This window comes from Ranitomeya variabilis, chromosome 1 (genome assembly GCF_051348905.1).
Source record: "Ranitomeya variabilis isolate aRanVar5 chromosome 1, aRanVar5.hap1, whole genome shotgun sequence".
In the NCBI taxonomy this organism is placed as follows: domain Eukaryota; kingdom Metazoa; phylum Chordata; class Amphibia; order Anura; family Dendrobatidae; genus Ranitomeya; species Ranitomeya variabilis.
This window is the reverse complement of record NC_135232.1, coordinates 294,249,732-294,274,717: the sequence shown is the minus strand read 5'-3', so window position 1 is coordinate 294,274,717 and position 24,986 is coordinate 294,249,732. Positions and strand designations below refer to the sequence as shown.

The following is a 24,986-nucleotide window of genomic DNA, read 5'->3' as shown; positions in this document are numbered from 1 at the left end:
ATGTAAAGTAGACATTTGGTAAATGGTATATATTAACAATATTGTGTGACATAACTCTCTGGTTTAAGGGCATAAAAAATTAAACTTTTGAAAATTTCAATATTTGCTAAATTTCCACCAAATTTCCTATATTAATAAAAATTAAAGTTATATCAAATTAATATTACCCCTATCATGGAATACAATATGTCATGAAAAAACAGTCTCAGAATCACTGGGATACGTTGAAGCATTCCAGAGTTATTATCTCATAAAGTGATACTGGTTAGAATTGAAAAAATTGGCCCAGTCATGAAGGCGAAAACAGGCTTTGGCACGAAAGGGTTAAAATGTTTTTTTTTGTTTTTTTTTTACTTTAGATCATCTTTTCATCATTCATTATTTTGCTCCCATGAATATCTTTACTATTTTGTCTTATTAACCCCTTAACGACCGCCAATATGCCTTTTAACGACGGCAGATAAAGGTACTTATTCCTTAATGCAAATACGAATTTTTAATGGTGCTGAGAAATTAGTGTATAGTGCCCCCCAGCGTCGGAAAATCTATGGAGATTTGGCTACCAGGAGTAGCCAAGACCCCGGAGAACATGATTCGGGTCGGTTTTTACCGTCCCCAGTCATGTAATCGCCATTATGCACCGAATAACGGCGATCACAAAAAAAGTTTGATGTTCAATTCATTCTCTCTCCTTTGATATGACCTAGCATATAAGAGGAGAGAGAAATGGGGTCCCTTGAGCCCCCGGGTACCTCTGTCATCCCCAGACCCTCTTGCTCCTTCTCCGAAACCATCCACATCATCTTCCTGGAAGAAAATGGTTGGGGCATGCACCGTACACTTGCTGAGATCAGACAGCTGGTAGCCAGCAACAATAGGAGATTTTTCCTATTGGTTCACTTTTATCACTGTGATAGACTCTATCACAGTGATCAAAATAAAAAAATTGTAAATTAAATGCCTCTTTGTCACCCCCTTAGTTAGATAAAAATAAATTTAAATTGTTTTTATTTTTTCCATTCTTTGCATTTAGGGTTAGGGTTGGGGCTATGGTTGGGTTTGGGGTTAGGGTTGTGTTAGGGTTGGGGCTAGGGTTAGGGTTGGGGCCAGGGTTAGGGTTAGGGTTGTGCTGAGGTTAGGCTTGTGTTGGAGTTAGGTTGTGTTGGGATTAGGGTTGGGGTTACGGTTATGTTAGGCTTTTGGCTTTGTTGGAGTTACTGTTGTGTTGGTGTTAGCGTTGTGATGTTGGGATTAGGGGTATGTTGGGGTTAGGGTTGTGTGAGGGTTAGGATTGAGGCTAGGGTTGGGGTTAGGGTTGGGATTAGGGTTAGGATCGGGATTAGGGTAAGGGGTGTGTTGGGGTTAAGGATGGGGTTAGGGCTGTGTGAGGGTTGGAGTTAGAAAAGAGGGGTTTCCACTGTTAAGGCACATCAGGGGGTCTCCAAACATGACATGATGCCCACCATCCATTCCAGCTAATTTTGTGTTCAAAAAGTCAAACGTGCTCCCTCCCTTCTGAGCCCTAACATGCGCACAAACAGTGGCTTTCTTCCATACATGGGGTAACTGCATTCTCATGAGAAATTGCACAACAAATTTTGTGGTCCATTTTTTATTTTCTGATACCCTTGTGAAAAATAAAAAAGTTTGGGTCTAAAGTAAATTTGTTGTGAAAAGTTAAATGTTCATTTTTTCCTTCCACATTTCTTTAGTACTCGTGAAGCACCTGAAGGGTTAATAAACTTCTTGAGTGTGGTTTGGAGCACCTTAAGGGGTTCAGATTTTAGAATGGTGTCACTTTGGGGTATTTTCTGTCATATTGACCCCTCATAGTCACTTCAAATGTGAGGTGGTCCTTAAAAAAATGGTTGTGTAAATTTTGTTGGAAAAATGAGGAATCGCTCGTCAACTTTTATTTCTTATAACGTCCTAACAGAAAAAATTATGTTTCCAAAATTGTGATGATGTAAAGTTGATGTGTGGAAAATGTTATTTATTAGCTATGTTGTGTAACACCACTCTCTGACTTAAGAGCACACAAATTAAAAGTTTGAAAATTGCAAAATTTTCCAAATTTTTGCCAAATTTCCATTTTTTTCATAAATAAAAGAAAGCAAGTCATATAGAAGAAATTTTACCACTAACATGAAGTACAATATGTCATGAAAAAGAAATCTAGATCAGTAGGATGCATTAAAGTTTTTGCAGAGCAATAACCTCATAAAGTGACAATGGTCAGAATTGTACAAATTGGCTTGGTCACTAAGGTCAAAATTGGCTCGGTCATTAAGGGGTTAAATTACATGTTTTAGCCATTATTTAGGCAGCAATGACAAAAGCACCAGTCATGAACCATGCGGTGAAGTAAGATGTGACAAATTTGGTGCATTTCTCAATTGCCATGTGCCACTGACTGAATTGTTAGTATCTGGAGTATGTTTTTGTTGTAATTTTTGCCACATTTGGATGTAAATTAATAATGAGCATGCTTAGCCATTCCCTCTCCCACCTTAGGTCTGCTCCCTTTTCCTAAAAGTTATTAGAGCTGTCCAGAACTGGCATATAATGCCAAAATTAAACAATTAATTGCGCAACTTTGAGTTGTGCAAATAATGTTGCAGCATTTCAAGAAGTTATAACCCAGAATTATGGATAAAACTGCTTAATGAATGTTGTCCAGTGTTTAGATAATTTTTTAATAAGATCTACTACTGTATTTGCTGGAAAATCTATTTGGTACCAACGTGTACATTACCAGATTCTTCCCCATTTAAGCATTACAACTAGTGATGAGTAGTGTTGAGCATTCCGATACCGCAAGTATTGGGTATCGGACGATATTTGCGGTATCGGAATTCCGATACCGAGTTCCGATATTTTTGCGATATCGAGAATCGGGATCGGGATGCATATTCATGTGTAAAATAAAGAATAAAAATAAAAAATAGGGATATACTCACCGCCCTGGTTGTAACCGCTGCAACCGGCAGCCTCCGTTCCTAAGAATGAGTGAGTGAAGGACCTGCGATGACGTCGCGGTCTTGTGATTGGTCGCGTGAGCGGTCACATGAGTGGTCACATGACCAATCACAAGCCACCACGTCATCGAAGGTCCTTCACTCGCTCATTCTTAGGAACGGAGGCTGCCGGTTAACACCGCTAGGTCCAGGGTCCGCTGGAGGGGTGAGTATATCCCTATTTTTTATTTTTATTCTTTAGTTTACACATGAATATGGATCCCAGGGCCTGAAGGAGAGTTTCCTCTCCTTCAGACCCTGGGAACCATCCAGGATCACTTCCGATATTTGTGTCCCATTGACTTGTATTGGTATCGGGTATCGGTATCGGCGATATGCGATATTTTTCGGATATCGGCCGATACAATCCGATACCGATACTTTCAAATATCGGAAGGTATCGCTCAACACTAGTGATGAGTGAATATACTCGTTACTCGAGATTTCTCGAGCACGCTCAGGTGACCTCCGAGTATTTTTTAGTGCTCGGAGATTTAGTTTTCCTCACCTCAGCTGAATGATTTACAGCTATTAGCCAGCTTGATTACATGTGGGGATTCCCTAGCAACCAGGCAACCCCCACATGTACTTATGCTGGCTAACAGATGTAAATCATTCAGATGCGGCGATGAAAACTAAATCTCCGAGCACTAAAAAATATTCTGAGGTCACCCGAGCGTGCTCGGGAGATCTCGAGTAACGAGTATATTCGCTCATCACTAATTACAACTCATTTTGTGTTTTGAGTCCCTTCTGAGAAAATTTATGTTATCATGCTTTTTCTCATACATTTATGTAATTTACTATAAAGGGAATACAAAATGTCCCAAATAAAAAAATCATTTAAATGCAACCTCAGTGGTGACAGTCAATTTAAATTTCCTATTGGTTTACCGTTATGACCTATTAGAAGAATAATTAGTTTCTTCACTATTCAGTATTCACAGCATAGATATGACACGGATAAGGTTACGACCAACCAATGATTAATTTATAATGAAAGCGACAAGCCAGCACTTCTAGGATATCCCAGTAAGTACTGTCTTTTCTCTACAAGTGTAAACTGTGCAAAGGCCTTTGGAGTCGTACACCAGCTGTGATATTCTGCTGAATCCATCTTATTATACCTAATAATTAATCCCTTACCGCTTATACACATCACTGCACAATCAGCAGATATCGTAGGCTCATTTTGCTGAAATCACATAATCCAACAGGACCAAATGGGTTCAATCCTAGTACTCCTTTGAATTTGCAAAATGTGCTCAGAAGTTAAGCTATCTATTAAAAATGTTGTTCAATTGTGTCCAATCACAAACATCCTGGAGGACACAAATAGTTCTGAATTCAGTAACACCTATTTATAGAAGACTTTCCTACTCCTTTAGGCCTCGTTTAGAAGACCATTTTTTTGAGGGTACTTGTGCAAAACTGATAGTGTTTGGGGGTACGGATGTAAGTCAAGGAGCTAGTTCAGATGAGCGCTTTATCTCATGGACACTTGGGTGAGATGCCATAAGGACACCATCCATATGGCATCCATTTTTAACTAATTAATTGCAAAGATAACATAGTAAACTGTATTATTTTTTATTATTTTTTAATTATGATTTTAAAAATTACATGTCGTATTAATGTAAAAAATGGACATATGGATGACATACAGTTGTGAAAAATAGACAAATGGAATTCTGAATCCCTTGTTTTTTCAGGCCGGTTATTCATACTGTCTTCGTATTATATGTATTCTGTGGGGACATACAAATATTTATTTGCTGTTATATGTGCATATGTGCAAGAGTTAAACGTAGTTCAAGTAAAATAGACCTTGCCTTTAGATATTTGATCATAATGTGCTCCTATTTAAAGCATCAGATATTTTGTAAGTTTTATGGTTACAACTTTTTTTAGCATAGCAAAGAATTATGATTTCAGAGAAAGCAAGAGTTTCTTATTTAATGAGATTTTGGAATTGCTCACAAAATAATTTCTTCTAAATGGCTAGCTGAAACTAGGAGAAATTCATATGGGACTCATCCCCTTTGAGATACTATTTTCATTATACTGAAAAGGCCATTTTCTCTATATCAGAGGTAATAGCACAGGCTTCAAGCACACAGCCAATCTCATTATTTTATACCCGTGTGAGAGACAGCCTATTCCCCAGATAAATCCTGTTAGGGAGCCTATTATGAGTCTGCTGACTCATAACAAGCTCCCCTGTTAAGTGAGGTGTACCAATTTACCCAGGTTCTGTAACTATTCAGATATTTAAAATATCAAAATGTAGGAGGAATATAATTGTCTCTTTGATGAAGTCCATTAGATACATTTACACTGGAAGAACACTGGAGTTACAATTATATAACTTCATCCCAAAAGCCTTTACTTAAAGAATTCCTGACAAGCATTTGAAGTTCTGCCAGCACCAAATAAGTGCACCCCACAGGGAAAAGCACACTAGTTTATAAGGCCAAAATTCGTGGCCTGGTTGCATCCTTCATAGAAATTTAAAAAATCTGCAAATTTTCCATTCAATACTTACACTGACTTACCGAGCATTCTTTGTTATGTCCTTTTTCACATGGGTTAAATACACTGACAAGCAAAAGGGTAACAATGTTTTAAACTGTTGACTTTCAAGCTCCATATCTCATCATCCACTACTACTTTGAATGTGAGACTACTATAATTTTATAGATAATCATCTTGGCTATCTCTTTCATAAATCTGACTTGCAACTTTTTAGCATATTATTAGTTATGTACACTCACCGGCCACTTTATTAGGTACACCTGTCCAACTTCTTGTTAACACTTAATTTCTAATCAGCCAATCACATGGCGGCAACTCAGTGCATTTAGGCATGTAGACATGGTCAAGACAATCTCCTGCAGTTCAAACCGAGCATCAGTATGGGGAAGAAAGGTGATTTGAGTGCCTTTGAACGTGGCATGGTTGTTGGTGCCAGAAGGGCTGGTCTGAGTATTTCAGAAACTGCTGATCTACTGGGATTTTCACGCACAACCATCTCTAGGGTTTACAGAGAATGGTCCGAAAAAGAAAAAAAATCCAGTGAGCGGCAGTTCTGTGGGAGGAAATGCCTTGTTGATGCCAGAGGTCAGAGGAGAATGGGCAGACTGGTTCGAGCTGATAGAAAGGCAACAGTGACTCAAATCGCCACCCGTTACAACCAAGGTAGGCCTAAGAGCATCTCTGAACGCACAGTGCGTCGAACTTTGAGGCAGATGGGCTACAGCAGCAGAAGACCACACCGGGTACCACTCCTTTCAGCTAAGAACAGGAAACTGAAGCTACAATTTGTACAAGCTCATCGAAATTGGACAGTAGAAGATTGGAAAAACGTTGCTTGGTCTGATGAGTCTCGATTTCTGCTGCGACATTCGGATGGTAGGGTCAGAATTTGGCGTAAACAACATGAAAGCATGGATCCATCCTGCCTTGTATGGAGCATCTTTGGGATGTGCAGCCGACAAATCTGCGGCAACTGTGTGATGCCATCATGTCAATATGGACCAAAATCTCTGAGGAATGCTTCCAGCACCTTGTTGAATCTATGCCACGAAGAATTGAGGCAGTTCTGAAGGCAAAAGGGGGTCCAACCCGTTACTAGCATGGTGTACCTAATAAAGTGGCCGGTGAGTGTAGATTCTTGTTATATTACTGCATTGTTACTGTTTTGCTCCGAAAAAACGAAACTTTAATTGTTATTATTTTGTCAGTATTTTGTAAATCTACCTTTGGCTTTCAACAGTGCTTAAATTCTTCTGGGCATACTAATGATTAGACTCAAACATGTCTTGACCAAAATCTGATCCCAGGCCTTTTCTACATGTTCCCAAAGTAGGTGCATACTGGTCTACTCACTTGGGTATGTACACAGTTTTTTCTTTGACTCTACCTAAAAGTGTTTAATTAGGTTGAGTTCTGAGGACTGTGGTGACCAATCTAGCACCTCTACTTCATTGTAATAGAACCATTTCTTCACCAATCTCGACGTATGCTTTGGGTCATTTTACTCTTGGAACACCATTTCTTCCTTTTCATATCCATCGTATGCGAGTGTACAACGTAACTCATCTTGTAACATACTCACATATAGCTCAGCATTGAGGCCACCATCTATCCTGGTCAAGAGTCCAATGCCTTTGGCTGTGAAACAACCCCATATCATCAGGCTTCCTCCACCGTACTTGACGGTTCCATCAATTTATCAATCTGTTAGCCCCTTTTTCCCTTGTTTCTTCTAGATCCATGTGCACCCATCAGAGCCTAGTCTATTGACTTTCATTGCAACTTTCCAAATCACCCATTTCTAGTTTTACAGTTCAGTTGTCGTACTTTTTGCAATCTCGAGCCGACGCTTCTTATGACAATATTGAAGTCGAGGCTTCTTCACCTTTTGTTGAGCCACCATTCCAGACTTGTGTAATATGCATTGCATGGTGCTTGCATGGTAGTCCGTGATCTCACAATCACAAAGCATAAAAGCCACCTCCACTGCCATGTTGGTCACGCCAGAACTGATAAACCTTGTGATGAGCCGACTTGTTGACTCCAATATTTTTCCTGGATGTCCACCTCTCTTGGCTTTTGAATGAATGGACGGACTTCATTTCATATTCTTCCAGTTGTCATGGCACTTACATGACTGTCAACTTTCTGTTTCTCTTTTCTTGGGAAATCTTCATGGCTGCATTTGAACTAGTGATTTTTCGCTTGGGAATCCACCTAATAACATTTGAGAACAGGTTGAATTTTGGAGTATACAAGAAGAAAAAGATTTTCCACCACCAGGAGCAAATCTGCAACAATGCAGAGGCATGACAAGAATCTGCAGTAATCATATGCTAAATAGTTGCAAGTCAAATTTGTGCATAAGATAGCCAAGATGTTTGTCATGAAATGATGGTAGTCTCACGTTCAAAGCAGGGGTGAATGGTGAGATATGAAGCCTGAAAGTCAAAAGTTCAAAATATTGTTACTCTTTTGCTCATCACGGCAATTGGAGTTGAAAAGATTGTCAAAACTTAATTATAGTGTTGTACAAAATGTATGGTAAAAAAAAAGAAAAAGTGGCAATGGCAATGAATGCCGTAACAAAAAAAATCATACCACAGCTAAGAACATGGGAGGTGTTAGCAAAAACAGAACAATCATGAACACTGGCACCAGCCATCCGAGCACAAGTCAAGTGCTACCATAGACATGTCACAATTGGCCATCTTTGCCTCTAGCAAGCATAATGGCAAGGAAGAAGTAGAGTGTGTTATGGAAAATATGGCATATAACTTCTCAATCACAGCAAGGTGATGTTTCCTCTGACAGCTGCACCATCAGTTTGAATCAGTAATTTTCAGAGAATTGTCTAATCACAAATGACTAGGAGGCATTTTTTTGGACAGTTTTTTATTTAAAAACATGAAAAGTCTGTCAGTGTGCCATCTTATTAAGTGTCCTGTTACTACCGAGATACCATCCATTTCTATGGTGAAGCCCTTTGACATTACCAATGCCGTGTTTGTGTTTAAATGCTTGAAAAAGGATGCATGCGATGATGTATAAATAGAGTATTACAAAGGTCTTTTCAGGGCAGTTAAAGGCTTTGCATTATTTCAATTCTCAGTGAACTAATTAGCTGATAATCTAATTTTAGGTTAAAATTGTTCAAACCCAGCAAATTCGAATTTCAAAAGATTCGATCATCTTTAGTGACTATCCTTTGAAACAGCATTAATTCTTCTAGATACACTTGCTTACAGTTTTTCACACATCTTGGTAGGGAGTTTTGCCCAAGCATCTTAGAGAACTGTATGTATGCTTGTGCAAATCCTTCTGTCTCTTCATATAATTCCAGACAGATTCGATGATGTTGAGATCAGGGCTCTGAGGAGGCCATATCACTTTCAGGACTCCTTGTTCTCCATTATGCTGAAGATAATTTTTAATGACATTGGCTGTATGATTAAGGTGGCTTTTGTGCTGTAGAATAAATTTGGAGCCAATAAGACACCTCCCTGATGGTATTACCTTGTGTTCTGCTCTAAAAGCAAACTGCTGGTACAGAATGGCTCACATTTTGACTCATTAATCCATAGCACCTGCTACTATTTTTCTGTAACCGAGTTCCTCTGTTTTTGTGCACAATTGAGTCACTTAGTAGTGTTTACATGTCAGACGTGGCTTTTTGGCTGCAGTTCTATTATAAATACCACTATGGACATATTTCTCCAAATCTGGGATGGACATAGGTCCCATTGGTTGCTGCAAGGTCTGAGCTGACAGCAGTGCTGGACACCTGATGTCACAGGGAAGTAATCTTCTGCATCTTTCCTTAGCTGACTACTATCTTAACGGGAACCTGTCACCAGAAGTAATTAACCTGCAGATATGCGGTTAATTTGCAGGCTAACATCATTATGATGCTGTCCGGCTTCTGAACGCAGCTGAATACAGCGGGGAGAAAATTATCTTTATTCTCCCCGCCAGCATTCGGTAGCCAGTCATCTGATATCACCGGATCAGTCACGCTCTGACTATAAAGAAGGGCTGCTGTAGACTTGCCCTTGGCACTGAGTGACAGCCAGCCGCAATGTAGAGGGAGTGTCAGTCAGGGCATATCTGCAGCATTATTCCTGGTGACAGGCTCCCTATTTGCTTATTTCTTGTTTGAAATGCACATCTTGAAAACCCACTCTGCTTTGAAATCCTTGGTAAAATGTATTACTCATGCACCTGCTTGATTTAAAGGCAAAATTTGGACATATCAAATGTGATTTGATTTAGATTTTTATTTTGTTTGCTAGATGGTGGCCCGATTCTAATGCATCAGTATTCTAGAATATGTATGTATGTATATATATAGCAGCCACATAGCATATAGCAGAGGCCACATAACACAGACAGCCACGTAGTATATAGCACAGCAATGTAGTATATAGGAGCCACCTGGTATATAACACAGCCACGTAGTATATAACACAGCCCACGTAGTATATAACATAGCCCACGTAGTATATAACACTGCCCACATAGTATATAACACAGCCCACATAGTATATAACATTGCCCATGTAGTATATAACACTGCCACATAGTATATAACACAGCCCACGTAGTATATAACACTGCGCACGTAGTATATAACACTGTGTTATGGACCTGGTGGTTAGGAGCACCCGGAATGACCTGATGAGTAAACTAGTAATCGGAACAAGCTCTGGGAAAGTGGGAACTCTGCTGACCGCAAACCCTACTCCTATCACACACACTAGAAATAGCCGTGGAGCGTACCTAACTCTCCCTAGACGCCTCTTCACAGCCTATGAGCTAACTACCCCTAAAGATAGAAATAGAAGCCTAACCTTGCCTCAGAGAAATTCCCCAAAGGTAAAGGCAGCCCCCCACATATATTAACTGTGAGTTAAGAGGAAAGTCACAAACACAGGAATGAAACAGGTTTTAGCAAAGGAGGACAGACTTCACTAAATAGTCAGAGGATAGAAAAGGAAACTATGCGGTCAACACAAAAAACTACAAAAACCACGCAGAGTATGCAAAAAGACCCCCACACCGACTCACGGTGTGGAGGTGCAACACTGCACCCCAAAGCTTCCAGCTAGCAATGAAATATCATGATATCAAGCTGGACTAGAATTTAGCAGTACTAAGAAATATATTCAGGCAGCAGTAACAACAAATGAACTAGCAGGGACTTAGCTTCTGCTGGAGTAGACAGGTCCTCAGAGAAGTCCAAGAGAGATCTGAACCAATACTGATACATTGACAGCTGGCATGAAGTAACGATCTGAGTAGAGTTAAATAGGGAAGCCAGCCAAACAATAAACGAGGGCAGCTGAGAAAGCAAACCTCAGAGACCAGCAGTTCCGCTCAAAGCCACCAGAGGGAGTCCAAGAGCAGAACTAACCAAAGTACCATTCATGACCACAGGAGGGAGTCCGAGAAATGGAATTCACAACAACACTGCCCACGTAGCATATAACACTGCCCACGTAGTATATAACACTGCCATGTAGTATATAACACAGCCCACGTAGTATATAACACTGCCACATAGTATATAACACAGCCCATGTAGTATATAACACTGCGCACGTAGTATATAACACCTACAGCCATGCAGTATATAACACAGGCCACGCAGTATATAGCACTGCCCACGTAGTATATAACACAGACAGCCATGCAGTATATAACACAGGCCACGCAGTATATAACACTGCCCATGTAGTATATAACACTGACCACGTAGTGTATAACACTGCACACTTAGTATATAACACTGCCCACGTAGTATATAACACAGCCCACGTAGTATATAACACTGCCCATGTAGTATATAACACTGCAACGTAGTATATAACACAGCCCACGTAGTATATAACACTGCACACATAGAATATAACACAGCCCACGTAGTATATAACACTGCCCACGTAGTATATAACACTGCCACATAGTATATAACACTGCCCACGTAGTATATAACACTGCCACATAGTATATAACACTGCCCGCATAATATATATCATCCACGCAGTATATAACACTGCCCACATAGTATATAACACTGCCACATAGTATATAACACAGCCCATGTAGTATATAACACTGCGCACGTAGTATATAACACCTACAGCCATGCAGTATATAACACAGGCCACGCAGTATATAGCACTGCCCACGTAGTATATAACACAGACAGCCATGCAGTATATAACACAGGCCACGCAGTATATAACACTGCCCACGTAGTATATAACACTGACCACGTAGTATATAACACTGCACACTTAGTATATAACACTGCCCACGTAGTATATAACACAGCCCACGTAGTATATAACACTGCCCATGTAGTATATAACACTGCAACGTAGTATATAACACAGCCCACGTAGTATATAACACTGCACACATAGAATATAACACAGCCCACGTAGTATATAACACTGCCCACGTAGTATATAACACTGCCACGTAGTATATAACACTGCCCACGTAGTATATAACACTGCCACATAGTATATAACACTGCCACATAGTATATAACACTGCCCACATAGTATATAACACTGCCACATAGTATATAACACTGCCCGCGTAATATATAGCATCCACACAGTATATAACACTGCCCACATAGTATATAACACTGCCCATGTAGTATATAACACTGCCCACATAGTATATAACACAGGCCACGTAGTATATAACACTGCGCACATAGTATATAACACCGACGGCCATGCAGTATATAACACAGGCCACGCAGTATATAGCACTGCCCACGTAGTATATAACACTGCCCACTTAGTATATAACACAGACAGCCATGCAGTATATAACACAGGCCACGCAGTATATAACACTGCCCACGTAGTATATAACACTGCCCACGTAGTATATAACACTGCCCACGTAGTATATAACACAGCCCATGTAGTATATAACACTGCACACGTAGTATATAACACTGCCCACATAGTATATAGCACAGCCCACGTAGTATATAACACAGCCCACATAGTATATAACACTGCAACGTAGTATATAACACAGCCCACGTAGTGTATAACACTGCACACATAGTATATAACACAGCCCACGTAGTATACAACACTGCCCACATAGTATATAACACTGCCACATAGTATATAACACTGCCCACATAGTATATAACACTGCCACATAGTATATAACACTGCCTGCATAATATATAGCATCCACGCAGTATATAACACTGCACACATAGTATATAACACTGCCCACGTAGTATATAACACTGCCCACGTAGTATATAACACTGATAACATAGTATATAACACTGCCACATAGTATATAACACTGCCCACATAGTATATAACACTGCCCATGTAGTATATAACACTGCCACATAGTATATAACAGCCCACGTAGTATACAACACTGCGCACGTAGTATATAACACTGCCCATGTAATATATAACACTGCCAAGTAGTATATAACACAGCCCACGTAGTATATAACACTTCGCATGTAGTATATAACACAGACAGCCACGCAGTATATAACACAGGCCATGCAGTATATAACACTGCCCATGTAGTATATAACACAGACCACGTACTGTATATCACAGACAGCCACGCAGTATATAACACAGGCCACGCAGTATATAACACTGCCCACGTAGTATATAACACAGCCCTCATAGTATATAACACTGCCCACGTAGTATATAACTCTGCCCACGTAGTATATAACACTGCCACGTAGTATATAACACTGCCCATGAAGTATATAACACTGCCACATAGTATATAACACAGCCCAAGTAATATATAGCATCCACGCAGCATATAACACTGCCCATGTAGTATATAACACTGCCCACGTAGTATATAACACAGGCCACGTAGTTAGTATATAACACTGCCCACGTAGTATATAACAGTGCGCACATAGTATTTAACATTGTCCACGTAGTATATAAAATTGCCCACTTAGTATATAACACTGCCCACGCAGTGTGTAACACAGGCCACACAGTATATAACACTGCCCACATAGTATATAGCAGCCTCGCAGTATATAACACAGCCCAAGTACTATATAGCACTGTGGGCACCATATCCCTGTTAAAAAAAGAATGAAAATAAAAAAAAAGTTATATACTCACCCTCCGGCATCCAGCGAAGCTGTCCCTATGCGCGCGATGTGGCAGCCAGCTTCCGTTCCCAGCGATGCATTGCAAAATTACCCAGATGACTTAGCGGTCTTGCGAGACCGCTAAGTCATCATCTCACGAGACCGCAATGCAAGGCTCGAAGCGTCGCGATAAGCGGGAAAGGCGCCGGAAGGTGAGTATATAATGATTTTTTTTTCTTATTTTAACATTAGATCTTTGAATAGGCAGCATCAATAGTAAAAAGTTGGTCACACAGGGTTAATAGCAGCGTTAATGGACTGCGTTACACCACGGCTTAATGCGGTGTAACACAGCCATTAACCCTGTGTGAGCGCTAACTGGAGGGGGCACTGACAGAGAGTAGGAAGGGGCGAATTCGCGGCCGGACTGTGCCCGTCGCTGATTAGTCGTGGCCTCCGGTTGCGACCAATCAGCGACGCAGGTTTTCCGTGACAGACAGAAAGACAGACAAACAGACGGAAGTGCCCCTTAGACGATTATACTGTATATATATAGATTCACTTTGCATTTTGCTAACTGAAAAAAATAAACGATTAACATTTATATTTTCTAAAGCATTCTTGCCTTGTATCATTTTTTCCATACCTGCCTATAACTTTTGCACAATACTATATATATGTGAATTAATTAGCTTGAAAAAAAGCACATGATCATCTAGTTTACTACTCCTTAAACCTACAGTAGCTATTGATGAGTGAATCTTTTGAAATTCAAATTCACAATCTTTTCATGAATTTTGCTAGAGAAATCCATTTGTGCTAAATTGATTTGTCACAAATCGCAAGTAATCCAATTGCCCTGAAGAGACATGTATAACATCCTGAGTAGGACTGTATCCAATCCTTTTCAAGCTCTTTAACAGAAACACAGTAATGTCAAAGTGACCTCATTAAACTGTATATGGCTGTGGGAATATTGATGATAACTGTTATTTACTGCTGTACTGCCATGTACTATAGGTAATATTTATTCACTGTTTGATGGCTTTTTTCCAAATCTCTATTGCTAAGCTGGGAGCTGTGACATCCTGTCAATATCCAGTCTCACCCAAAAGTGGTGTCACGCTGTGATGGTCTTCAGTAAGGAAGGGGTGCCTCAAACTGTCCTTGGAACTGGAAGCCTAACTATCCCTGTCCCAAGGGCTCTCTTGAAGGTAGAGAGGAACAAGTTTCTGTCCTTACTATGCTCCTGTTAATCCCTGGCCTGTCCCCACCCCCACCCCCATGAAGCATGGGACAGAATCACAATGTAAACAAAACTCAAGATACAAAACAGGGATAAGAGAAAGCCTGTATCATACAAAAGCTCTAACCAATAATAGGGAGGAGGATAGTGATAGGGAAGAATAAACTAAATGGGAACAGGGACCAGGAGATAAACACATCCGTGCTACAGCAAACCAAAGAAGACTTTAACAACAACTCTACTCCAAACACTTAGCTTTAGCACACAGCACATTAACAAAAAAACTCCAGTAGTAACAACAAACTCCTATTCAGCACAGCAAGGAAGCAGAACTTTCATTGGCAAGACAGTGTCTGGCCAGGTTTTATAGGGAGAGATAATGACCAGATCAGAAGCAGCTGAAAATGGAGCTGCAAGTTTCTGATCAGCATAGAAATGGTCATTAGCTTCTTCAACATCAAAGGAAACCAAATCCATTTATTATGGGTAGTGTTGAGCGATACCGTCCGATACTTGAAAGTATCGGTATCGGAAAGTATCGGCCGATACCGGCAAAGTATCGGATCTAATCCGATACTGATACCCGATACCAATACAAGTCAATGGGACTCAAGTATCGGACGGTATTCCTGATGGTTCCCAGGGTCTGAAGGAGAGGAAACTCTCCTTCAGGCCCTGGGAACCATATTAATGTGTAAAATAAAGAATTAAAATAAAAAATATTGCTATACTCACCTCTCCGACGCAGCCTGGACCTCACCGAGGGAACCGGCAGCGTTCTTTGCTTAAAATGCGCGCTTTTCCTTTCTTCCATGACGTCACGGCTTGTGATTGGTCGCGTGCCGCCCATGTGGCCGCGACGCGACCAATCACAGCAAGCCGTGACATAATTTTCAGGTCCTCAATGCCTAATTCTAGGCATTCAGGAATTTAAAATTACGTTCCGGCTTGTGATTGGTCGCGTCGCGGTCACATGGGCGACGCGACCAATCACAAGCCGTGACGTCACGGGAGGCAGGAGACGCGCGCATTTTTAAAATTACGTCACGGCTTGTGATTGGTTGCGTGCCGCCCATGTGACCGCGATGCGACCAATCACAGCAAGCCGTGACGTAATTTCAAGTCCTGATGCCTATTTCTGCATTGAGGACCTGAAATTACGTCACGGCTTGCTGTGATTGGTCGCGTCGCGGTCACATGGGCGGCACGCAACCAATCACAAGCCGTGACGTAATTTTAAAAATGCGCGCGTCTCCTGCCTCCCGTGACGTCACGGCTTGTGATTGGTCACGTCGCCCATGTGACCGCGACGCGACCAATCACAAGCCGGAACGTAATTTTTAATTCCTGAATGCCTAGAATTAGGCATTGAGGACCTGAAAATTTACGTCACGGCTTGCTGTGATTGGTCGCGTCGCGGCCACATGGGCGGCACGCGACCAATCGCAAGCTATGACGTCACGGAAGGAAGGAAAAGCGCGCATTTTAAGCAAAGAACGCTGCCGGTTCCCTCGGTGAGGTCCAGGCTGCGTCGGAAAGGTGAGTATAGCAATATTTTTTATTTTAATTCTTAATTTTACACATTAATGTTGTTTCGATACTGATACCCGATACCACAAAAGTATCGGATCTCGGTATCGGAATTCCGATACCCGCAAGTATCGGTTGATACCCGATACTTGCGGTATCGGAATGCTCAACACTAATTATGGGACAAAAACATAAAAGGTAAATGGAAGCTCTGCAATTCACAATATGTAGTGATCTTCTACCTCCAGATGTGACACACTCATGACAAGTGGTTGCTTTATACTCTTCCTCTGCTTTTTTTCTTAACTGTGTGTACCTTGTGATGTGATAACTTCACGGCATTATTGGGAAGCCTGAATGTCTGCAAGTAAGTTCATGTGAGCCTTCTCTGATTAATGATATTTTCTGCAATGTGTAAAGACATATTTGGCAATTTGTGCTAATGAAATTGCAAATTATTGAAATTCACTGTGTTCAGCTAATTTCTAAAAATTTTCCATAATTTTTTTGCCTTTAATCCTGAAGACCATTTGTGTGGTCAAACACTAACATTCAATAAGAGGGCCAGGGTCACAATCTCCATTCTTCCTCATCCCAAAAGTATTCAAGTTCAATGAAGCTGAGGTCACAGATCTATGTTAGTCAGTTACATATTTCCACTCCAAACTCAATGAACCATGCCTTAATTGATCTTGGTTTATACATTGGAGCACAGTCATGCTGGAACAGACAACAACCTTCTCCAAACAGTTTCCACAAGGTTGGAAGCATAGAACTGTCCAAAATTTCTTAATATGCTGAAGTGTTAAAGGAAGCCTGTGAGTAAAAAAAATTGCTACTAACCTGCAGATATGAGGTTAATAGCATTCTGAATCTGCCTGGCGCAAGCACTGAGAGCCCTACTGCCAGGAGAAAATTAACTTTATTCTTCCCTGCAGCCTCAGCCTTTCAGTCATAGGGGTGGGTTAGCGTGACTTCAGTCACCGCTCAGCGCATAGTAAGTGACAGCTGTAACCATGTTTCGGCACTGACAGCTCTAATGCTGTGCTCTGTCATAAATGCTTTTAAGCACAAATTGCATGACTAGTTGCCGTATACACCTGTGACGATGGTACTGTATGAAAAATTTGAATTTGATGATTAAGAGATGAGTCCCAATAGTTTTCTCCATGTAGTGTATCACACAATGCCTAATTATAATGATAATGGTGGTAAATGTCTGGCTCCAAATTCAGTACAAAATGGGGCTTGAACCCTGCTCAACCTTTCAGGCTTATTCTTTGGCTTGAACATGGGTTCACATGGATGGACTAGATCCTTTATCTAGTTTTAAACAACATATAAGATATCTGTATTCCATTCAGCTGCATGTCACTAACCTATAAACTATGATTTGGATTGTTAATAAAGACAAATATAAAAATACCAGTCTCGTTCTTTGGGCTGAGAGCATTTTCCAAGAACATATATTAAACAAGCACAGTTTAGTGTGGGAAATGTATAAAATACTGCTGTTAGCTGACAACTGACAAATGCAAATACAACCGTGAAGAAAGAAAACAATATACTCTAAAATAACTCAATAACATTTATGACAAAACTTCCATTGTGTTGGAGGTTATTCTTTGTACCGTTGTTATATATACTTTCTTCATTTATCCAAAATATTTCCTCCTTGAATAGTCTTGTAAATTGTGTTTTCAAAACATTATATATAAACTGTGCAGCAAGCTTGGCATAAATTGCATTTCTCTAACTTTGCACTGTGTACAGCAATTGTTTGTCTGAAAGCCCTTGAAAAAGTAATGGATTATAAAAGAAAGTATTATCGTAAAATTCCTAACAGTTTGTTTTAGGTGTTTTTTTTTTCATTTTTTTTGTCCCAATTCATTAAAAAAAAATCCAGAAATTTTCCACTTTTCTCCCTGGCTTTTTAAAAAAAAAAACTTTAGGCAGATTATGCCGGATCACATTGAAAATTGTTAATTCAGATCATACTCCTTTTTCGCTCTCTCTGCAGAGTGACCTCTATAGATTTCAGGGAGCGTGCCCAAAACACTCTCTGATAGAAGTCAATAAGTCACTTTTCGACTGACTGTTCTCTACCGTAACGCCAACCTGTATGCTGCTTGTGCAGCACTTCAAGTGAACTGGCTGTTTTATATAATCTGTTAAAGAAAGAAAAAAAACATATGGAAAGAAAATTACAAAATACGGTAAGATAAATTCATGTTACAGTCAAGCTAAAATATAATTTAAAAAATTGTTCTGCTATTTGTATATCTGAATTGGCAATACAGCTGATATTGGAAGGAGTGTCACATTTTAGATCATGTTGAGTGTTGAAAAGCATTTCTAGCTTGCTGAGATTAGAAGAATGAACTCCTGTAACTCATTTCTCTTGATGATAATGGAATGAGATTTCATGTCATCCTAATGAGATTTTCTTAGAGAATTGTTACGATGATTCTTTAGTCTCTTCATTAGGACACATTTGATTGACGCTTTAGGTACTTATTTTAATGATCATAATAATGGTAATGATAAATTGTAAGAAAAATAACTTCTAAATAGTAAAATATTATTCTATATATGAGGCAATCTATTTGTGCTTTAGATTAATTTCTTCTCTTTATAATGCACAGTGAAATAGTGATTTGCAACTGGATGTTAAACTATATAGACAGTAAAGTATTGTGGTTCAGTGCGATGATGAGTTATTTTGGTTACTTTCCGATTAGAACTAAAGGAGAACTTTTCAATATATCATATTGTCCCTATATTTTTCTAAAATCTAATCAATTAGGTGGGGCCTAATCTGATATCTCTACTTGTGAAAGATAAAAATCTAAAGGTCTGAACTATGGAGTGTTTTTAGTATAATCACCTAAGGATGCTTTAGACTTATGTCCAAAACGCCTCTTTGGTTTTTATCACATGTGGCTTGTTTCTACAATTTTCACGTGTTCGAATGAAAAAGTTATTTTTTTAGTGGAATAAAGTGCAGGATTTACAAACCAAAGAATATAGTAGCAGTCTGTAACTGAGAAGATGTGAAGTTTATACTGTATTTCTGCTATACAGAATATACTTATAAATGAAGATTCTTAGGGCATAAATTAGCCAATTCATGGGAGTCCACCAGACAGCACTTGTGACCTTTTTCTTATAGAACCCTAAATCGAAAATTTGTCAAAAATGTCTCACGTGGGCTAAAAGTCTACAAATTGAAATGACAGGTAGGATCCAGCACTAATAAGGGACTTATGTATATTCTATATAGCAGTAATGCAGTTTACATATGATCAATGTTTGCTTATATCTTAGCCCCTACACTGTGCGGCTGTATTCTTTGGCTTGTACATTATATTCCTAGCAGCTTGAACCTAATTCACACTTATCTTATTCTGTTAGGAGGTGCCGGTGAGTTTTTTATTTTTTCCAGTTCAGGTTTTAAATATCTTAGGTTATGTTCACAAATTGCATTTTTGCGGCTTTTTTTTCTGCAGCCAAAACCCGATCTCTTGGCAGTAAAAATGCTGCAGCTAAAACACAGGTTTTGCTGCGCTTTTTGCTGCTTTTCTTACTGCGTTTTTGCTGCGTTTTTCAGGATCCCAAAGTTAAGCTGTGTTTCCGCCTTGCAAGAATGAACAATACATGGTGTTAGGCCCCCAATGGAAGATGTATATAAAAACAGTTTTGAAAAAAAAGGGCAATTTGATCAAAATTTTAACCCCTTCATGCCGCGGCCCTTTTTCGTTTTTGTGTTTTCGTTTTTCGCTCCCCTCCTTCCCAGAGCCATAACTTTTTTATTTTTCTGTCAATATGGCCATGTGAGGGCTTATTTTTTGCGGGACGAGTTGTACTTTTGAACGACATCATTGGTTTTAGCATGTCGTGTACTAGAAAACGGGAAAAAAATTCCAAGTGCGGTGAAATTGCAAAAAAAGTGCAATCCCACACTTGTTTTTTGCTTGGCTATTTTGCTAGGTTCACTAAATGCTAAAACTGACCTGCCATTATGATTCTCTAGGTCATTACGAGTTCATAGACACCTAACATGACCAGGTTATTTTTTATCCAAGTGGTGAAAAAAAATTCCAAACTTTGCTTAAAAAAAAAAAAAAAAAAAAAGTGCCATTTTCCAATACCCGTAGCGTCTCCATTTTTCGTGATCTGGGGTCGGGTGAGGGCTTATTTTTTGCGTGCTGAGCTGGCGTTTTTAATGATACTATTTTGGCGCAGATATGTTCTTTTGATCGCCCGTTATTGCATTTTAACGCAATGTCGCGGCAACCAAAAAAACGTAATTCTGGCGTTTCGGATTTTTTTCTCGCTACGCTGTTTAGCGATCAGGTTAATGCTTTTTTTTAATTGATAGATCGGGCGATTCTGAACGCGGCTATACCAAATATGTGTAGGTTTTTTTTTTTTTTTATTGTTTTATTTAGGATGGGGCGAAAGGGGGGTGATTTAAACTTTTATATTTTTAATATTTTTTTCACATTTTTAAAAACTTTTTTTTCCCACTTTTGCCATGCTTCTATAGCCTCCATAGGAGGCTAGAAGCAGGCACAGCCCGATCGGCTCTGCTACATAACAGCGATCATCAGATCGCTGTTATGTAGCTCAAATGCAGGTGTGCTGTGAGCGCCGACCACAGGGGGGCGCTCACAGAACGCCGGCATCAGTAACCATAGAGGTCTCAAGGACCTCTATGGTTACCTTCCTGACTCATCGCCGACCCCCGATCATGTGACGGGGGTCGGCGATGACGTCATATCCGGCCGCCCGGCCGGATGCGGTAGTTAAATGCCGCTGTCTGCGTTTGACAGCGGCATTTAACAGGTTAATAGCGGCGGGTGAATAGCGATTTCACCCGCCGCTATTGCGCGCACATGTCAGCTGTTCAAAACAGCTGACATGTCGCGACTTTGATGTGCGCTCACCGCCGGAGCGCACATCAAAGCAGGGGATGCGACATGCGCAGTACATGTACGGCGCATGTCGCGAAGGGGTTAATTGAAAAAGTTTATTTAATTTCATTGTCACTGATTCAACTAATTCAATAAAACTATGCTTGGAGTCAGGAGAAACAAAAGGATTGCTTTAAAAAATTGAAGTGCAAATTTCATTACAGTAATAAAATGCTATCATCCATGCTCATGCGATGATACCATCACTTCATGGGTTTCACATCCTGCTTATTTTCACCAAAAATGCTACAAAAACTGCAAGCAGTGTTTTTGCTGAATTTTTACATTTTATCATTTTTGGGGGGAGCAAAGAAACATTGCAAAAACACTGAAAGAATTGACATGCTGCAGTTTTAAAAAATGCGGCCGTTTTGTTTTCCAATTCAGTCAGGAAAAATAAACAAGTATTAGCATTAGGTTTCTAAAATCGCAAAGCTTTAGCATGTACAGTTAAAAGCAACTTTTAATTTGCATAAAAAATACATTTAAAAAATGCTGCGAAAACATAACGTGTGCGCATAGCCTTACTGATTCTGATGGCACTTCAGTATTTCAAGCATGGTTCCCTGCATACTGTTAAATCGATATCTGATCAGTAACCTTACAATATCCATTTTCTAGGTGTAAATTTAGTTTTAGAAGTCACTTAACCCTAAATTTCTTAGAATTTAATGCAATATTAGGTTTTACAAATATTAATTTATGAAGATTGTGAAAATGTTATGTGCAAATATTGTATTTGTTTTATGCAAAATGTGTTTTCTAATTTTAGGTTAAAAGTGTAAACCTATCTGAAGGAGAGCACCTGTCCATTCGAGGTATAAGTGAGGAAGGTCTTGTGGTCCTGGCAAATGAAACTCTTTTGGTTGAAGGTCAAGTGATCCGAAGTCCTACCAATAGCCTTTCCGTTTACTTCAAAACATTCCAAGATTATACAATCGGAACCTTTCAGCTGCATTATCAAAGTAAGTGTCTTATAGTGTTTCTATATTTACGATGAATACTAAATATATGCAGAACTGATACATTTTTATAAGAGACGTTTTAGCTATATCCATAGTATTTGCTATAAATGCTTTAAAAATAAGGGTTTTACTTGTGAATTACAGAAATCTCATTCACCAAACAATGTGTTGGCTCTTTCCTTCTTCTCCTCCTTGTAACATCTGTGGCAGTTCTTGGCTCTTCAGTTTCTGCTTGGCCGCTAGGCGGTGCTGCACCTTTGTTGAAAATGATGCATGACAGTCCTGTTTAATTCATGGGACTTTTGGTGCCGCTAGATCAGAGAGCAATGGAGTTTATGTGTCATGTCGAACGCTGTTCAGACCAGGTTGTCCGACAGACAACTGTAATTCCGCTTTTGTCCACTATGCGCTCATTGGCGTCGGCTAGATTTCATCTAACTAGTCCGGGGTTAATTTACCTGGTGCTCGGATTGGAAGCTGGGCCATGCCCACTGCCTTTAAATAGTTCTCCTGAACATTGGGCGTCGCCGATAATAGCTTCTGTCTTGTGCGTGGTTATCTCGGTCTGGAGTGGTGAGCTAAGTAGTTGGAGTATCGTTGCTGGTGGTGTATTTCCCTTTGTCTTATTTTCGCCTTCCCTGTTATGATCCTAGTGGCAAGGATCGCAGGTCGGACTAGCTAAGTAACTGAACAGACTACTAGCTCTGGGGAAGTGGTAACTAGATTGACCGCAACCTGATCCTATCCGCAAACAACTATAGGCAGCCGTGGAACATTACCTAAAAAATCCTAGACGTCTCGTCACGGCCTGAGAAACTGACTATTCCTGGAGGGAAAGTAAGTCCTCACTTGCCTCAGTGGAAGACGCCAAAGATATAGAATAGCCCCCCACAAATATTAACGGTGAGTTAAGGGGAAAGCACAAACGCAGAGATGAAATCAGATTTAGCAAATGAGGCCCGCTAATACTAGATAGCAGAAAATAGGAAGGAAACTGTGCAGTCAATAAAAAACCCTATTCAAAATATCCACACAGAGATTGCTCGAGCCCCCGCACCAACTAAAGGTGCGGGGGAAGCAACTCCGTACCCCAGAGCTTACCAGCAAAAAGAAATCACATGTTAGCAAGCTGGACTAGACTCATCATACACAGAAATCATATTGCAGGCAGATGAGCCAAAAATATTCAAACAGAACTTAGCTTATCCTGAAGAGGCAGAAAACGAGATAATCAGGAGAAATCAGAATAGCACTGAATACATTGACAGCCGGCAACAAGTGGAAGTGAAGCAGAGCTAAATAGGAGCCTCCCTGGTGAATAACGAGGCAGCTGATCCAGCAGACCCGCAGGATAATAAACCAAACCACCAGGGGGAGCCAAAAAACTAAAGTCACACAATACCATCTGTGACCACAAGAGGGAGCCTGAAAACGGAGTTCACAACAGTACCCCCCCTTGAGGAGGGGTCACCGAACCCTCATCAAAACCCCCAGGGCGATCAGGGTGAGCCACATGGAAGGCACGAACCAAATCGGCCGCATGAACATCAGAGGCGACAACCCAGGAATTATCCTCCTGACCATAGCCTTTCCACTTAACCAAATACTGAAGCCTCCGTCTAGAAATACGAGAATCCAAGATCTTCTCCACCACGTATTCCAATTCTCCCTCAACCAGCACAGGGGCAGGAGGCTCAACCGAAGGAACCACAGGCACCACATACCTCCGCAACAACGACCGATGGAACACATTATGAATAGCAAACGATGCCGGGAGGTCCAAACGAAATGACCCAGGGTTAAGGACTTCCAAAACCTTATAAGGACCGATAAACCGAGGCTTAAACTTAGGAGAGGAGACCTTCATAGGAACAAAGCGAGAAGACAACCACACCAAATCCCCAACGCGAAGTCGGGGACCCACACAGCGACGGCGGTTGGCAAAGCGCTAAGCCTTCTCTTGTGACAGCTTCAAATTGTCCACCACATGATTCCAAATCTGATGCAACCTATCCACCACAACATCCACTCCAGGACAGTCAGAAGACTCCACCTGACCCGAGGAAAAACGAGGATGAAACCCTGAATTACAAAAAAAAGGCGAAACCAAAGTAGCAGAACTAGCCCGATTATTAAGGGCAAACTCGGCCAATGGCAAAAAAGTCACCCAGTCGTCCTGATCAGCAGAAACAAAACATCTTAAATAGGTTTCCAAAGTCTGATTAGTGCGCTCGGTTTGGACATTCGTCTGAGGATGGAAGGCCGACGAAAAAGACAAATTAATGCCCATCTTAGCGCAAAAGGTCCGCCAAAATCTAGACACAAACTGGGATCCTCTGTCGGAAACAATATTTTCAGGGATCCCGTGCAAACGAACCACATTTTGAAAAAACAGAGTAACCAACTCGGAGGAGGAAGGCAACTTAGGCAAGGGCACCAAATGGACCATTTTAGAAAAACGATCACACACCACCCAAATGACCGACATTCTCTGAGAGACAGGGAGATCTGAAATAAAATCCATTGAAATGTGCGTCCAAGGCCTCTTCGGGACAGGCAAAGGCAGCAACAAGCCACTGG

At 40.4% G+C, this 24,986-nt stretch overlaps 1 protein-coding gene across 2 annotated transcripts in view; it reads left to right on the top strand.

Annotated features, from left to right (window-relative positions):
- SEZ6L (seizure related 6 homolog like) overlaps positions 1-24,986 on the top strand; it is a 926,161-nt gene that overhangs the window by 643,334 nt on the left and 257,841 nt on the right. For both annotated transcript variants that reach the window (XM_077295464.1, XM_077295454.1), the window contains one exon: positions 22,214-22,406. In XM_077295464.1, coding sequence (XP_077151579.1) covers positions 22,214-22,406 — 193 coding nt within the window. The remainder of the gene's footprint in view (positions 1-22,213; positions 22,407-24,986) is intronic.